Genomic DNA, 18,564 nt, shown 5'->3' on the forward strand with positions numbered 1-18,564 from the left:
TTTTTACAATGATTCGAAACTTCCTGCGGCATTGGTTCTTTACATGAATGATTTCTAAAAGTCTGTGCATTCTTCTGAGTGTTTAATTGTGAGGTTATATGACTCGCATTCTCTGAGACTGTTGAAGAATTCTTCACAATTTTGCATCATCTTGGCAAGTAAACTTTGGGCAGCATTGAAGGTGACTTTCATCCCTCCATTGGGGCTCTGTTCCGTGCACAGTTAGGATCCTTGAGATTTAATTCTCCTGGAGCAAACATGAAGAACATTACCTTTGAAGTTTCTCTGCGGTCCATAACTACGAGAGAGATAGTACATTGAAGCAGTAACAGTGGTATTTGGAGGTCTCGGCCTTTCCTAAAGTCTATACTCTGCGGCCTTGCCTAAGGAAATCTGAAACATGATACTTTAACCAGCATTTGCATTACACTGTGTGTGTATATATAAATATATATATATATATATATATATATATATATATATATATCTTCATCTTCATCTTCTTGAAAAGGTTCAGAGGCTCATTCACTGACATTGTTTTAAATGCCTTTATCACCTTTTGAAGAATTGTTTGATGCATTAATTATTGTATGTGATCGAAGGAACATGGTATAGAACAAATTTGCATCTTTGTTCAGAACTGTGATAGAAGCAGTGATCTATGCAGCAGTGGTTTCACTAGAGTAACAACACTGTACCCTGTGTTGACAATACTCTGTAAATGGTATTATAGAGCATCATTACACAGTTCTCTTGTTGTATGGCTTCAAGGTTTTATGACAGTGATCTTGTTGGATAACAGTGCATCTTTTGCATAACAGTGACTTTGATGACACTTGATGTCATTGACAGTGTCTTGAATCTTGATACATGGTTATTGATTAATGTGCTTATGTCAGCATCTAAGTATGAAGATGAGCCTTGTGTTGTGTTAACAAGGATATTGAGAATATGGTACAGGACTTGCATTGATTGTGAGGATTTGACGCCATTGAGCTGTAGCAAGGATTGTCTAGCAGATTGTTTATTGGCCCCTTTCAATTAATTAAACTATAGCATTGTATTCCATGAGAGTATGACAGTGTACTTGTTGACAGAACCTTTGTGACAGTATGGTGATGTCCTTGTGACAATAAAACCCTTTGTGACAGTGATATATATTCTATGGTAAGATTCTTATGGCAGCAAGTGGAAGTCAGTGAGATATGACAGAGAAATATGGCAGTGATATTTGGAGTGCATAGTATACAGCAGTGACCTTGATGATGACACCAGAGATAGCATGATTGTGAGCAGCAGAAGTTGCAGTGAGGTTGAACAGTGGCAGCAGCAGTAATTGTGGATAGTAGCAGCAGTGGTAGCAGCAATGACTGTGGACATTTGGAGCAGTGGTGGTAGCAGCAGTTGCAGTGGACAGGAGTAGCAGCAGTGGCAGTGAGGTGGCTGCAGCTTGATGAGGAGCAGCTTGTTGTAGTTGGGTCATTGTCCCTAATACAGGAGGTCAAATTTACTTAGGGAGCATTTGCTTCCTTCCAGCTTTGCTGGTAAAGCCCCTTGGGAAGTCTTATACTTCCTTCCAATTCAACTGGTAAATTTGTATATACATCATACATAACAAAGCACATCATTGAGACAAAATTACTGTGTACTGATCATTTAATGTGATGTTGTTTCATGTGTTTGTTTTAATGCTTTGAATGTTTAAAGAAACTAACTAATTGTGAAAAATTAAGGAAATATTGATTCACCCACTTCTCAGTATTTCTAACACCTGCAATACAGTTGTATATGTGCAGAATAGGAATCCTCACAGGATATTGGAGGATGTGACTCCTAAGGGGATGTTTACAAGATTGAAACCAGATGTGAGCCATTTGTGCATCTTCAGTAGTCTAGCCTATGTCCATGTTCCCACAATTAAGAGGACTAAGCTGGAGCCCTTATCAGAAAGGGGCATATTTGTGGCTAGAGTGAGGTCTTTGTTACTGCTCAAACTAGCAGGGGTCCTAAAAGGGGATCCTTGAAGGGCTACTACTAGGCTAAGGGCAACAATGGAGCGATAGCCCACTGTCACCTCGACTAAGGCTCCCTACTCTTTACGGACTTTCACCAATGGGAGGAGACCCGTTATGATAAGGATCACGAAATGGATGGACCAATGATAGGGCGAGGGGTGATCCTGGAAGCCTATTCACAAGAGAGGCTCAAATATGTGGCTTGCTTGTCTTGGAAGACAAGATGGAAGGCTCTCAAGGAAGGGCTTGGGGAAAATTTCAAGGGTTAGGTTTTGAGTATGTGTCTTATAAAGGAGATCCCTAAGCCCTAGAATTCTTGTGGAAACTTGGGTTCCAAGTGATCTTTGAAGAATTAACCTTGATAGTGCATGGGACCACACGGGACCAAGTGGACCCAAGGTTAGGTCAAGGGGATAGGATTTAGCAACCAATGATATGCTTGACCTAACTAGGGAAGGGAAAGGGATCAAGGAATGAATTTTCAATAAAAGGAAAAGCAAGGATTCCGGTGAGGTTTATAGCCTAAGGGAAACCAAGGGCAACAATTGGTCTTCGAGCTAGGGTTTGCGATATCTCAAGATCCCACTGTCGGAATCTCATGAAATTTGGAGGGCCTCTTGAGGACACACCAACGCAGTTGTGGACCAAAAATCGAAGTATTTGGATGGCTAGTTTGTGAGATAATTGATGCCCTAGGTAACCTAAAGGACTAGACCTAGAGAAGAAGAGAGTGGGGGAGGAAAATAGGTTTAAGGTGATCACCTTATGATGGACCAGTACCTAATCATTTGGGGAGATTTGGAGTCAAGAGTAATTATGACTATGGACATTGAATTTTCCATTTCAAGGAGGTCTCAAAGACAACTTTGCATAGCATTAAGGCAGCAACAAAAACAACTTCACGAAATTTATACTTCGTTTTGCAAGATTGATGGCTTATCAAAATGAATTTCAATGAATCTCTAGGAACATTCATTCATCATACATGGCCCATACATGAAGCATCACTATTTAGAAACCGAATTTCCACAACTTCGCATAAATGGATGCAATAAATTAGCCCTAGTATAGCAATATCCCAGCAACAACGTATGTGACAAGAATAGAAAATAAAATAACAATAAATTGTACTTGCATGTATTAAGAGTATATCCAACCATCAAGAATTTGCCAATCAAGAAGCTCCAAGACAAGAGAAAATAATCCAAACATTAAAATTCATTCCATGCTCCAAAATTCATCCTCCAAGAAGGATAGCGAAATTCTCGAGAGAGATACAAGTCCAATCCAAGTGATGATGAGAGAATGAATCAACTCATCATCTATTCATACAATGTCTAATGAATTTGATTTAGCTAATTTGGTCCTAACTTAGCCCCTAAAATAAAATAATGTGCATAATAACAACCTTTTGGTGACAACCCCACCAAACTAGCTCAATAATAAAAAAATACAGCCTCTCAAGAGGGTCGAATGATCAATAACATGTGTCGTTGGGCCTTAAAGGAGGCCTAATGAAGTCCATAGGTGCCATAATGTGAAATAGGACTCCCAAAAGCAGTGGACAAAGGGTTGGCCCCTTGTTCTCCAAGTAATAATCCTATGGTGCTCCCAAATGGATGTGGGGGCACACAAGTGTCCTCATGGGTCTCCAAACAGATCAAAGATGCCCGTAGACCATCTACAAGGGCTTGGGTGATGGTATAAGTGATGCCACATCACCATATAGGTCTTGGGTCATCAACCAAGTGCATGATGTAATTGAAGGGTTGGTTGGCCATGGTGAACCAAGTGCATCTTCCTCGTCCAATAGGTGTACCACGAGCAATCTCCGAATGACTCTGGGGATCCATGGAATGTTGTCTATTGTTGTGGAGCCCCATGGCTCTCTACACACACCCTACATGTGCCAATGTATCCCTCTGGGGGGTTCGGACCTCATATAGGGAGACCAAACCCAAAATGGAGACCGTCTGCAGTTTTGCATAAGATCCAATGCATCCCTGTGCCTTCCAACATACCAAATCATTAAAGAAATCAAGTAAAAGAGTTTACAAACCATGGAAAAAAAGTGGGCACTTCATAATGGCATGCCCTTCCATAGTGGGCTTTGGCATGTGCTAATGTCTCCAAGCTCCAAGGGGGGTTAACCAATCACCCTATTAGGTGGTTTCTGCTTCTAAAGAGGGTGGTATGTTCATGGTACATCCTTCAAATGGTGGTGGCATCTGATATAATGATGTTATGGAGTAGGGGATGAAGGGGGACAACCTGGGTCACATGCCATGGTACAAGGTTAGCTAATAAAAGAGAAGCCCACACTTGGGTAAATAATGTATAGGAGGGAGAAAATGTGGTACATGAGTTACCCTGGCCTTGATTTTTCCACCCTTCTTTATATGCCTTTTTTCTTTAATGATTTTTCTTCGGTTAACTGCTTAGGGCTCCAGGAATGAGAGCATGATGTGTAAAGTATAGCAGTGAATACCCTCTTTAAGGTCGGGCAATTCATTGCCCAGCAGGGGTTGGGACAACCATGGGTTCTTGAATGACAAAAGAGGCTCATCTAGGGCCTATAGGAACTAGGGTGATGGCCATGGGATGGGCTAGATCTCATGTAATGGCTTTTGCACACGTGCTAAATGCTTTTGTCCTGGCCATTTTTTGCATTTTGTGGTACAATTTCCAACTAAATATGGCCAATTATGCTTTTTCTTTTCTTTTTCGCTGCATCAACCTTCGAGCATCATTGCAAGCCCGACCCAAGGTGTGGGCAAAGGGGAAGGGGAGGTTGACCCTATCTGGACCCAATGGAGAAATGTGGACCTAGGTGGGAGGGGTGATAAATGGGATTATAATGAGCGGAAGGGGGAGTGGTATGTGTGGATCGGGGAGTGAGACCACGCAACCAAAATCAGGGTTTCTCATGTAGTACCATCACTAAAAGTCATAGGTCCGTAAAATAGATCCCACGGGACTAGGGTCCAAGGTTAACATCCAAAAGAGACTTAGGGGACAAGGGAACAGACCTAGTCCACTCTTTCCGCTAAATCCCCCCATTAATCCATGCCCAAGAGTTTCCATGATGAGTAAACTAAAATACTCAATTACCAAATGAAGAGGCATACCTTTAGGGTTGGGAGGCCCACCTTCAAACATATGATCATGACAGATGGGTGAGAGACCACATGGCTGGCTTAGGTGGCGGAGAAATGGCACAACGAACTAGTTGTTGGTTGTCGGCTGAGGACCATCATGGAGAAAAAAATCTCCTAGGGATATCACCCACAAAATGGTGGGTAACAGTCTCAAAGGCTTACCAAGTCTACATTCCAGGACATAGGAAAGTTATTTTAAGTCGTGATGTTAAATTCGATGAGGGCAAGACCCCTAGGAGGTCTAGAGAGAAGCTCCTAAGGATGAATAAGGACCAGCAGCACCAACAGCAGGGACACAGTTTGTAGATCTGAAGGATGAGTTACATATTTCCTTCGAGCACTACTAGGATGAGGGCAAGATGGGCTTAGCAAAGTTTAAGAGATGTTGAGGAGCATGTGGAGACTCCTATTAGCACTTTCAGGAAGAGTAAACCACTGACAAAATTTTCTAGTTATTTGGCAGTGTTGAGCAGCGTCAGCGGCTCCGAACCTTCCACTTTTGAGGACGTAGCATACGAGTAGGTCTAGAGGGATACCATGGTGGAGTATAGCTCCATGATGAGGAATGATGTATGGAACATGGTGCCAAGACCGCAGAGAAAGTCTGTGGTCACTTCTCAATGGATCTACAAGAACAAACATGCAGTTGATGGCAGTGTCAAGAAGTACAAAACAAGGTTCATGGTGAGAGTGTTCTCCTAGAGGAGGATGATGAGGAATGATGTATGGAACATGGTGCCAAGACCGCAGAGAAAGTCTGTGGTCACTTCTCAATGGATGTACAAGAACAAACATGCAGTTGATGGCAGTGTCAAGAAGTACAAAACAAGGTTCATGGTGAGAGTGTTCTCCTAGCAGGAGGGAGTGGATTACAAGGATACATTCCGTCACTAGATATGCATCCATTAGAGCAGTTAAGTCCAATGCTTTAGAGATGGAGCAGAGGATACATCAGATGGATGTGAATACTACTTTCCTCAACGAGGTGATTGAGGAGGAGGTGTATACTGAGCAACCTCAGGGCTTTGAGGTGCATGGGAGAGAGTCTCATGTATGCAGGTTGAATAAGGCCCTTTATTAGCTAAAATAGGCTCCATGTGCATGGTACGCTAGGATCGATGGATATCTTCTTACTTTGGGCTTCACCAAGAGTGAGGTAGACTCTAACTTGTACAGTGTACTATGTACTTGTTGAGGGTGAGTCACTAATCTTGGTACTTTATGTGGATGATCACTTCTTGACAAGATCGAAGAAGCTCATAGAGTTGTTCAAGGAGGGTCTTGCTTCGGAGTTGAGATGAAGGATATCGGGTTGATGCACTACTTTTTCGGATTGGAGGTACAAATGTAATTAGGAGTGATTTTCCTTGGACAGGGCAAGTATGCAATAGAGATCTTGAGGAGGCTCAAGATGGAGGATTGCAGGCCTATGTCTACACAGATGATCACTAACTTGAAGAAGCAAAGTGCTTCTGAAGGTGAGTTGGTGGATGCCACATTATACAAACAGTTGATAACTTCGTTAATATATCTAGTCAACACTAGGCCGGATATATGTTCTGCTATAAACACACTCAGCAATTCATAATGGAGGCTAGACAGGTTCATTGGGTGGGAACAAAGCATGTGTTGAGGTACCTGTGAGGTACGATAGACTTTGAATTGAGGCATGTCATAGTTGAGTGGAATTGCAGGGGTACACAGGCTCTGATTTGGCAGGGAATGTGTGGTAAAAAAATCCAGGTCTGGATGTCACTTTAGCTTGGGATTAGCCATGATCTTGCCGTACAGCAGGAAGAAGCAGTTGGTGGCACTTAGTTCAGCAGAGGCAAAGTACATAGCAGCAAGTATGGCGAGTTGTGAGACAACATGGCTTCGCAAGATGCTTGCAAGACTATTTGATCTGGAGATGGGGGCCAACGGTGATTCACAATGATAATTAGAGTTACATTAAGTTCTCTGAGAATCCCGTGTTTCATGATCAGTCCAAGCACATTGAAATTAAATATCACTTTATGAAAGACAGGGCCTATAGAGGTGCTATGAGATTATAGTACATTTCCACAGAGGAGCAAGTGCCAGATATTCTCACAAAGCCTCTAGTGAAAGGGAAGTTTCTGAAGCACTGAGATAAGCTAGGGGTGATGGAGAATCCCTTCCTTGCTAAGAGGGAGTGTTGAAGCTTGTAGTAGCTTCAGAAGGTCTTCTGCATAGCCTTGGTGTCTTAGCATGTGGAAGATGATTTATTGCCTTTTTAGGTGCTTGCTTGGTGGAGTAAGTGATTTTTGTCTTATTTCCTAAGTCTACTTTAGGAAAAGTACAATAATTAAAGTCAATTAATTATTGTGCACTGTTAAGTCATTTTCTAAAGATAGATAATTTAATTAATTGACTTAGAAATAATCTCAACCACTGATCTCCGAGATCTCCTAGAAGGGAGATTAGGGTTAGGGATTTGGGCTTAATGGAGATTATAAAAGAAGTTTGCTAAAAAAGTGAAGGACATAAGAATACAAGATAGAAATGCAGCTACAACATTTTTTGGGAAGGTGATTTTCGCAAAGAGAAAGTGAATTCTCTAGAGCATGAGACTCAGTTCGACTAAAGCGGAAGAAGAAAAACAAAAGGACAATTTCAAGGTGTTTCCAACAGGCAGATTTGTTGGGAATTGGAGAGGTCGAATTGTTAAAGTGAGAAGAAGGCGCAGTGGTTGGGGAGGCTGATTTTCCAAGGCCGAGTTCTGAGTGTGCAAAGACCAAGGGAGAGCTAGGCACAGAGGCAAATTTTCCAGGGCCAAGTTATATTTGCACAAAGACTAAGTGAGAGCTAGGCGTAGAGGTTGATTTTCTAGTGAGAGGTGTGCCAATTTTCTTAAAAAGTCGATTTCCAGTTAGCTAATTTTCCTTGGGCTGAATTATTCCAGTGGGGCCAAGTAGCAAGTTCCAGTCACTATATTTCTCTTTGTAAATTCTCTGTGGGTTGAAACCCTAATTTTCCAGATTAATAAATGACAGAATTGTTGTGGGTGAATTATTTCTATTGCAATGTGTGATTGATCTCTCCAAGTTATTTCTACTACGAATATTTCTAGATGTTAAAATACCAGTGATTTTATTTTCGGTAATTCAAGATTTATTTTTTTAATTAAATAAATTGTTGGGAATAAATAATCGTTGTGAGAAAATAAATTTGGGCTGGTATTAGGAGATTTAACAGTAACGTAGCTCAACAAATTTGGGAAATGATAGCAACTGAATATTCGATACTCTTTGTTGCTCCCTTCATTATAAAAAGGCCATCCATTTAGCCATCCATTATCATGACAGAATAGGAATTTTAGAAAAGAAATGGGCTCTCTTGCAATGGTCACTAAAGCAAATATGTGGGCTCTTCTCAACTGTCATGGGAGGGGAAACCCTCGTGTTTTTCCTCGTCTAAGAATGTATGATGTAAGATGAATGAAATATAAGTTACTTTTTTCAAGAAAATATTATTGCGAAGCAGAAAATCTCAGCGAGAGGTATTGTTTGGCAAGATACCATACATATCGCTCTCTGTTAAGCTAAATATATTTCCCAAATGTAATGGTCAGTAAATTATTGGCAAGTTGTGTTAACAACTATCTTTAACAGCCTACATGAAGACCAAGGTGTTGTTGCTAAGTTATACAACCTAAGTGTTTCAATTTAACAAAGTAATACTGAAACCATAGAAAACTTTTATGGATATATCTTGTGACAATGACAAGATCAAAACATCATAGAGCACTTCCGCACAGAGATAAATCTGGATGAACAAAGTGAACTTCAAATTTTGGCATTACATGATCATAAAGGATACAAAAAAATAATAGCGAAAATTTACCTTTAAGCTCAGACAGATGATGTGTCAAATTACTTTTGAAGCGAGCTTCTTTTGTTTTCCTCAATGCTGCACCTGACATGAAATGCATCCGCTGCTTTGCTATTGCATCTTCAAAGTTTATCATCAAGCCTCCCAAAAGAGATACTCCATTTCCCGTCTATATGGAGAAAAAGTTTAAATCAAACGAAAAGAACATAAGATTTTATAAATGCACACATATTAAACTCACAATATAGTGGAGAAAAACGATAAATGCCAGATATTATTAATAATGCTGCAAAAATTACACCATAGAATTAGCCAGAGGTAGGCTACCCATGTACCCATTACACATATCACTCTCTCATCTATACCATCTCACAGACCATCACTTATAGTGATTTAACCATCAAATATCCTTAATAACATTAATTGTTTCAACATCTTATTATTAACATGGTTACATAACACAAAATTTTACATCAACGTTGGAGCTCATTGTTTGTTCATCCAATATCCCTCTTTAATGGAGAGGCCCAATAAAGTTCTCAACAACCAAACAATTGTCAATCACCACATGGACCTACAGAGTCATCTTGGATTCTACACCATGTTTACCAGCTTACAGTATGATAATTATGTTGATTATCACGTTATTGATTTTAGTAAGGATTATCATTTCTACTTTTAAGTAAATGAGTTTGCTTCAGTACTAATTGTTGTTATCCTGGGGATTATTTCAAGACAAATTAATATGCAACCAATGTTACAAGATCTGACCTACCAAGGTCCACGATCCATGATTCCACAAATCAGATTTGAATACAGATATGGCGGGATGAACCCCAAATATGGCAATATTTGACTCATGTCGCCAAAATCCATTTCCAAGTTGGATATGTCGAAGGATCATTTCAAGTTTCAACACCATATCCAGCTTCTTAGAGAACTTATGCTGACAAATCTTCTAGCAAAAGCAAATTAAAGAAATTAAAAAATGTATCTATATATATATATATATGAAATTTTAAAAATTAGAAAATTTGTGTGGGGCATAAAACTCTAGCTTTTCTCTATAAAAAAGCCCCTCCATTCTAGAACAGACAAATCTAATAGTTACTAGTAGAGTGCTCACTAATGAGACACTCATTTTATATGTGCAATGTTTCCATAAGATGTTTATGTGTGTACAATGCATCATAGTCATCCCCCTATCCAAATTCTAACTTTTCAAAAAAATATGGCACACATATACCCCTATCTGTTTCCATAAAACATTGACCCAAACAATCTATGATGGGTTTTCAACCAGATTATCCCCAACCATTTATTACAAGTTTTCAACAAGATTACCTGAAACCACCCAGTGACAGATTTTATTTGATTGAGCATGGTTAATTCCATGCAAGCGACAATTGTCCTATGTGAGATATTGCAATGATATTTCAATTGTCCTATGTGAGATATGGCAATGATATTGCAATTGTCCTATGTGAGCTCAACATAGCCAAAGACTTACACTTGGCCCCAACCACAAATTACAAGCACCAACCTAAACACAAGCAGAAGCAAAAGCAATAAACATGTTGCTGGACAGACTTGAACCCTGGAGGGACAAATAGCAATGCATTACCTTGATAGTTGAGTTTTGTCTCTTTTATCCAAATGACAGCATTGCCCACAAATAGTTATCTATTGCTGTATATTTCTACCAACAAATATCTATCAAAACTCTATTCCAATAACTATTGTAACTACATCTAGTTCTTGATGTGTTTGCTCCAACCTATTGTTCATATATTTGCTCATGTCACACCAAAACCAACAACTCTCACAAACTCACATTTTTCTCTTAAAGCCTAATTTCAACATTCTCCTTGTTTGTCTCAATCTATGGTGTTCTTTCCATCAATAAACACTTACCCAAACATGAACGTGAAAGTACCACTATAGTCGGAAGACATGACTGCTATGGTCAACTACCACATCTTGAAGATAGTACACGTCTCTAGAGATTCAAGAAAGGTATCTCTAAAAACTCTTATGATTTATCCCTTGCCATCTCCTACAAGCAACCTATATTCTCCCACTATTTCTTCATAAAAAGACATAAACAAGGCCATATTCTCAATTATATTTAGAATAAAATAATAAAAAAGAAGAAAAGACATGACCAAAAAAGAGGTTAATGGGACTATATAATATGAAAGTGTCAATACAAATCAGGCATGGTAAGGTCACTCCTGTGAAAACAAAGCTAATATGTAATATCTAAACTTTAAGGATTCAAGACCAAAGTGGAAAGCAATGCTCTAGGAGAATGTGTACAGTAAATCAAGCCTCATGTCTCCAAATACACATTGCCTGAAGGACACAGGAGGTTGCCCTCCATTAATGCAACTCTCCTACCATTCGAGGCTGAAGCCAAGAAACTCTAGAAGAAGATTGGATGGACATGCACGAAACAGTCCAAGAATCATCTCTCTCTCTAAAGAATGTTCCTTGTTGCCTAGAAGTAGAGGAGGTAGAATGTCTATTTGTCTAGCATACACTGTCTTGAGATTTAAGTTGGAAACTCTGCATGAGTCTAATTTCGAAGGCCAAATTGCCCCTCAATTTCTCATTTATCTGGGGGCTAAATTGGTGTTGCTATCTCACTACCATATGGCACCCCTGTCTACTAGGAGCACTACAAAGGAAGATGTGATCCTCTGAATAATATATGGCCTGGGGAATGGTGAAAGGATGAGAGATCTAAATCTGAGGGCTGCACATTATATAAGTCTAGGCACCTCTAGTCCTACTATTATAAATTGTAGAGCAAGAGTTGTGTGACTCCCTAAAAAACAATAGAACCATTCTGCAGACCCCATAATACCAAGGACATATGAATAAAAATGCTCCCTAATCTTGGGTTCCTGTCTGTGGCAAAGCCATCATAATCTATCCTCCCATGGAATTGGTGTTGAGATCCTACTTGAAGCTAGTGAGATCCCACCTAAAAATGACCTAAGGGAATCCTAAGCCCATAGAAAGTCACAAGCAGAGCACAAATAAAAAAATTGCTGTTTTCTAAACTTTAGGAAAGCTTTTGGTACCAATGTTACATTTATTGTTATCGGCAATTTATCAACAGAGGTCCAAAATTTAAATTATCACAATATGGAGGAAAATATCAGAAATTATCAGGAAACTATATAAAAATAATCATTTTTTCTCAAACTTTTAACTTATAAACAATATCAACATCAAACAAACACATTGCAACATAAATATGAAAATAAAATCGATATATAAGATGTATAAGATGTCAGGTGATACATCAGACATCGATATTGAAATATGATATTTGTCCTAAGACATAAGATCTAATAGAATAATACAAAATCATATCAAAACAAAAATAAACATATCTCATGAGATGAATCATGGCAATGAAAACAACAGATTTTCCCTTGTTTGCTTGTTGGAAAATGGTAACAACATCCTCGATTGGACCAAAAGATTGGTCGACCAGAGAGAAAATTATTCAAATTTTGAAAAAAACATATAATTCATGAGCATCCATATGAATCTAAATTATTATACACAAATATGCAAAAAATTTCATGCATATAGCAAGGGTGCATATAACCAAAATATCGAGTGCAAACTATCTCTGCTGAATAAAAAAAGATCAATAGAGAGGGCTCTAAATGGACTCTGAAATCCAAAGAAAATCATGCTACAACAATCTCATGAGATGAATCATGGCAATGAAAAAAACAGATTTTCCCTTGTTTGCTTGATGGAAAATGCTAACAATATCCTCGATTGGACCAAAAGATTGGTCGACCAAAAAAAAATTATTCCAAATTTGAAAAAAACATATAATTCATGAACATCCATACGAATCCAAATTATTATACACAAATATGCAAAAAAATTCATGCATATAGCAAGGGTTCATATAACCAAAATATCGAGTGCAAGCTATCTCTAAATAAAAAAGATCAATAGAGAGGGCTCTAAATGGACTCTGAAAGGCAAAGAAAATCATGCTACAACAAATAGCTACATAACATCAAAATCATTGCCTATATTGGGATCCTCCTCATCAAGGTCACCCTCTGAGCAATAAAATAATTAGAAAAAGCATAATCAATGATTTTGCTTGAGTGAAGTGTACATTTTTACTATGGTAATGAAGACGGAGCTCAATATTCAATGTCACCAACATCGAGGTACATAGAGGGCTTGGTTATATTGATTAAATTTAGATCCATACCCTCATACATCACAGAATGTAGTAAAAACATTGCAATCCCCCAATCATGAAATCCTAAAAATTGTTAAGTTTGTTGGATTTTAAGTGGGATCTAAAATTGTACTTTCTCCATATGAAATCCAATGAGGACGGAATGACTCTCAAACATCCGGGGCCAATTAATGGTAATGTTAAAATTTCAAGTAAAATGATGAAAATCAAAAATCAAAGATAAAGGAAAATGTCACTTTTACTTTAAGAATTTAATATTACCATTAAATAATAGGTTATGTATCTCATGAGATGAATCATGGGAAATAAAAACAATAGATTTCTCCTTGTTTGCTTGATGGAAATAGTCAAAATATCCTCACAGCTCAATCCCCTAACTCACTTTCAAAAAATTAGGGTCAAAGGAAAAAAAAAATCTTAATAAGTTGAAATTGACAGAGCAGGGCAATAATTTCAAAATTATCACGATATTTACCTACATTACCACAATAATTTAAAAGGGGCAAATTATTGTCGATATTATTGACGAGGTTGGTTTTGGAGATATTATCGTGATAATTCCGATTATATTGTGATAAGTGCAACACTGATACTGCATCTCATGAAAAGATTTTGTAGAGGACTGCCAAGTGGGGAATACCTTTAGAATTCATAGAATCTACTTGCAGACTTTATGCAAACGTCTTAGGTGAATTAGCTTCCCCATTAAAAAAAATGAGAATGGAAACCTTTTATAATAAGAAACAACATTTTAGTAAAGCAAGGCTACCCTTTCTCCCCAGCTTTCATTTGGAATTTTCATTTACAAATTAGAAAATTGGGGGTCAGGCTAAAAGGTAAAGGTGGTACTCATTAACACAATATCCAACACTACTTTTCATATATGCATATGGTGTGGTTTTGATCATAGACGACAACATCATCAAAAAACTGGCAACATTGGGAAAAATTGCAATGTCAATCTGAAAACAATTAATCCTCCAGTGAAAATTGTGATTTTCCTATGTTCTACCAAGACTCCGGGACAGGGGAACGTGGGTGCAGTGAGATGCATAGGGGGTACGTGTGAGAGTACCCTCAAATCTTAGGGAAATCTAGGGGGGCTGGGGGGACATCAAGATATATAATTTTTTAAATATATGTTTATATAATTCTGGTCAATTGGGGTTATCTCGGGTGGTTATGCGGAATGGTTGTTATCTTCCCCACCCAAGTTCAAATCCCCACTAGTGACATGATGAGCATTGTTGTAATGGCTCCGTGCCTATGAATATCATTGTATTGGCTTTTGTTCCTTCTGAACTCACAATTGATTATACTTGTGGGCTGGCCTGGTACCAGTAACCTCACTATAGCCCTCAAGCTGAGAGAGGTTGAATTTTTTCCTCAGAATAAAAGAAAAAAAAAATAATAATAATAATAATTGAATTAAGTAATGAAATACACTGATCCATACTCATCATTCAAACTAATACATACATCAATCATTCATACACCATGAGATTCAATAATGAAATATATTGATCCAAATTCATCATTCATACTCATCCATACTCATCATTCAAACTAATACATACATCAATCATTCATACACCATGAGATTCAATAATGAAATATATTGATCCAAATTCATCATTCATTATTCATAATTCTAGAATCTACAACGATTTAAAAATTAAATTCATCATTAATCGTTCTAGAATTTAATTAGTACTATGAAAAATGTACAATATTAGATACTGAAGTTTGAAGACTGGAACAGTAAATTGATGTAACTCAAACTCAAAAATAGTAAAGAGTGACGAGTCAGAAATTAAATATTCACCTAACGTCATTGATATCTAGAGTCAAGACTCGAAGGTTAAAACTAAAAATTAAAAATAGACAATGAGCATTGAGGGAGCGTCGAGGAGAAGGAGAGGCAACAGTTAACTGGTAAGTCAGATAGTGTTGCAGGATAAGCTTGGTAAGTCGAATAAGTGAGTTAAGCATTGCAAATTAGTTTAGGTTTTGATATTTTTTCTGTATTTTACTTTTTACTTTTAATGTATCTTTTTAAATTTTGTATTTTATAGAAAAATTAAATTTCAAGTGTTGTTAGCCAAAATTGAGGGGGACGCATGAATAGATGCTCTAATAAGTGTGTTCCTATATTATTTATGAGAACAGTATACAATGGGCTGATGTTGATGCCTCACGTATATCACAATAATCAAATTATAATATAACCAGATAGCTTCAAATAGAGCAGTAGCTTCATTTCAGGTTTTATTATCTCATTCACATGATATTTCCTTCAGGATAAAAAATTAAAAAAAAAAAAAAAAAGGAAAAAAAAAAAGAGAGTTTTCTGTCTCTTACTAAGTGCCTTCTCAGGATCATTTTCCTTCATTGCTTGATCCAATCGCTCACAGTTTATCTTGCTTCTATCCTTCTTTGTTTCCCTTCAAAGTTTATATATCTCCCTCCACAAGACTTTGGCCCTTTCCTTCAAGGATCTACTAGAAAAAATATTTGAACCATCTTTTTACTGAGGCACATAAACACGTGAACAAATGCCCTACTAGGTGTTTTCTTATGTTGTTATGAACACAGTATACAAGAGGTTACGGACAATGATGTAGATAGTGTATAAATGGACAACAAAAAATGGGGGTCTTCTAAAAATAAGCATCTTCCCTAAACGGCTCCATTGAAGCTGGCTGTGGTGTTGCAGGAAATAATGTAACAAGACAGTCAATCCAGGTTTTGCAGAAAGTAATGTGAGTTAACCCTACCAAAATAAAAGGGGTGGTGATAACTGCTGGAGGGTTTCTCATGTCAGAACCAGATTCAAGAAACATCCAGCCACAGAGCTCTATGAACTTCTACCTATATTACTGGGACCAACCAAGGGAATTTGAAGGCACTGAAACAACTACCTTACTGATGGTCAAACAAGTTCCTATTTACATGTTGAGTCACATTTTAAAAGAAGGCCATGTAACATATTTCAGCATTTGGTGATGAAAGGATATACAAATAACATAACAGTTTCATCTAAGTAATAGTACTCAGATAAAAGAATATAAAGGAAAATATAGTTTACAGTTTAAAAAATGAAAGGCTATATAAATGACTGTGGACATTATGTCACATGTAAATTATATAATAGACCAGGAAGCAAAATAATAAACAAAACCTATACAAGGTACCAACCTATACAAGGTACCTACTTCGCAATGGCTGGCAATAAAAACAATCAATTTAATACTAACCTCTTGAATTCCATTATCATTGCAACTTTCTCTGAGTTCAGTCTTTCCAAGAAATGTATGACCATCTGAAAATAAGATATGCACAAAAAGTAGCAGGATCAATGCCATCTGAATTATCAAATCATTCATTATATTGTATAATGTCATAAAAGCACAATGACATTTTTGTTCCTTGTCATCTCTAATCATGTATGGACTATACCAATGCCAAAATCATCTTAACTTTACTGTAAAGGTATTATGGCACTCTTAAACCTGGAGTGGAAAATACAAAGAGGTCTAAACTACATGAGCAACAACCAGTGTCTAACCAACAATATAAAAGCACCATCCGTAAACTATCCCAATGCATCCATGTCCTGGAAACAGATACAGAAACATCCCCACAGAACAGAAACCCAAATTAGGGACAGGCCCTGTAAAAGGGACTTCCCCTTAAAATCTCATAAAAAATAACAAAAACAAATATTCTTTTGGGGGAAAAACACAAGTAAGCCCCAACAAGGAGCCCTAGGACGCATCTGTTAGGCCTATTACTTGGGGAAAACAAACCCTAGTTTTTTTGTTTGCTTTTGTTAATGTGCATGTTTTCTCTTCCTTTTACTATAACAACAGGCGAGGCAAAAATAAGAGTTTTCAAATAACTTTTTAGCAGAAATTCATTTGGAGTGCTCAGTGGCAACATAAACAATTAAACCCACCCGCGCCCACATCCAGTGGGTACTTGTATTCAGTTGGGAAAATATTTTTAACAGTGGCAGCAAGAATAAGCAATCAAAAGTGTTTCTCTTCACTAGACCAAAACCAAAAGAAAATTTCCATGTTCAAATATTCCAAGATCTCTGTCATGCTTCCAACTTATTCAAACTTGTTGCCAGCACAGGCTTCATAGAGACTTGGTCCCATCACACTATCTACACAATCCTTGAATCCACAAATTGGGTTCCAGTGCAGATCCTAACATTTACAAGATGATCATGGTTGGTCATGCTTTCTCAAAGCTCTACACCACTACTGCCCTCTACTTGAAGCTTTCTAATGTTCTTGATTGCGGACAAGTCGATTTCTCTCTAGTGACTTCTAGAAAAGTTACTTGATGTCAAGATGATCTTAGCCATCCATCGTGATTAGATCTTGGTCGTTGATTGCTCAACGAGAGATTATAAGAAGAAATTGTTGGGCATCTTGGAGACACAATTTGATTGAGCAAGGGCACAGTGATAGCGTGGGACACCAGCAGAGGGTTTCAGCATTGATTGAGGAGAGATTTGCCGGAGAGATTTCTTCACAGTGATCTCCAGTTTCTTAGAGATAGAGGAAGGTCGAATTTTTCTACAAAGGGCCGAATTTCTCCATTGGTGCAAATTGCCAAAAGGAGGTTGATTTTCCAAAGAGAGGATGAATTTTCCATAGAGATCCATTTGCAGGAGGAAAGTCGAGTTTGCCAGTGAAGATCGATTTTCTAGTGGAAGTCGAAATAATTCTCCAGGAGCTGTGAGTTGTCAGTGGAGGCCGAGTTTTCTCCAGGCTGCATGTTTGGGCCAAGTTGAGGTTGTAGAGGAGGGCTCAATTGATTTTGAGAGGCCAAATTGCTTCCAAGTGGTCGAATTAGCTTGCAAAGTGAAGAAAATAATTCGCTGAAGCTCTGACATTTTTACAGCAAGCAGTTTATGTAATTTTCAATTACAGATTTGCTAAATAATAATAAAACTCTCATCTACAGAACTGGTTTCCCCACATTGGTGTTTTTCCAGGGACAATTTATCCAAAAATCTTGGTGTCTATCTTATGTTTGATGTTTTCTTAGTTCATGTGCTTTATTTAATTGGTGAAATTCACAGTTGTGTTTTTATTCAGTATTTGCAATAAATTAATTTACCAGGACGAATAATTTGTTAAAAAGATAAGAGAATAATTACCAGATTAGCTACAATAGAACTTTCACATGGTATCCCAGCAGATCTAAGGCACAACAAATCATTTGTGAAGCTCAGTGCAGGGTACAGGAGAGAAGATCAAGGGTTTATAAAACC

At 37.8% G+C, this 18,564-nt stretch overlaps 1 protein-coding gene across 1 annotated transcript in view; it reads right to left on the bottom strand.

Annotated features, from left to right (window-relative positions):
• The window catches only part of LOC149141400 (putative ATP-dependent DNA helicase CHR12), a 338,350-nt gene that overhangs the window by 253,252 nt on the left and 66,534 nt on the right, over nt 1–18,564 (bottom strand). The window contains exons 5-6 of the mRNA XM_089451231.1: nt 16,532–16,596; nt 9,038–9,194 (exon numbers count right to left, since the gene is read on the bottom strand). Coding sequence (XP_089307357.1) covers nt 9,038–9,194; nt 16,532–16,596 — 222 coding nt within the window. The remainder of the gene's footprint in view (nt 1–9,037; nt 9,195–16,531; nt 16,597–18,564) is intronic.

This window comes from Pinus tabuliformis, chromosome X (assembly GCF_031772625.1).
Source record: "Pinus tabuliformis cultivar Carrire ecotype Pingquan chromosome X, CPIR1, whole genome shotgun sequence".
Classification (NCBI taxonomy): Eukaryota; Viridiplantae; Streptophyta; class Pinopsida; order Pinales; family Pinaceae; genus Pinus; species Pinus tabuliformis.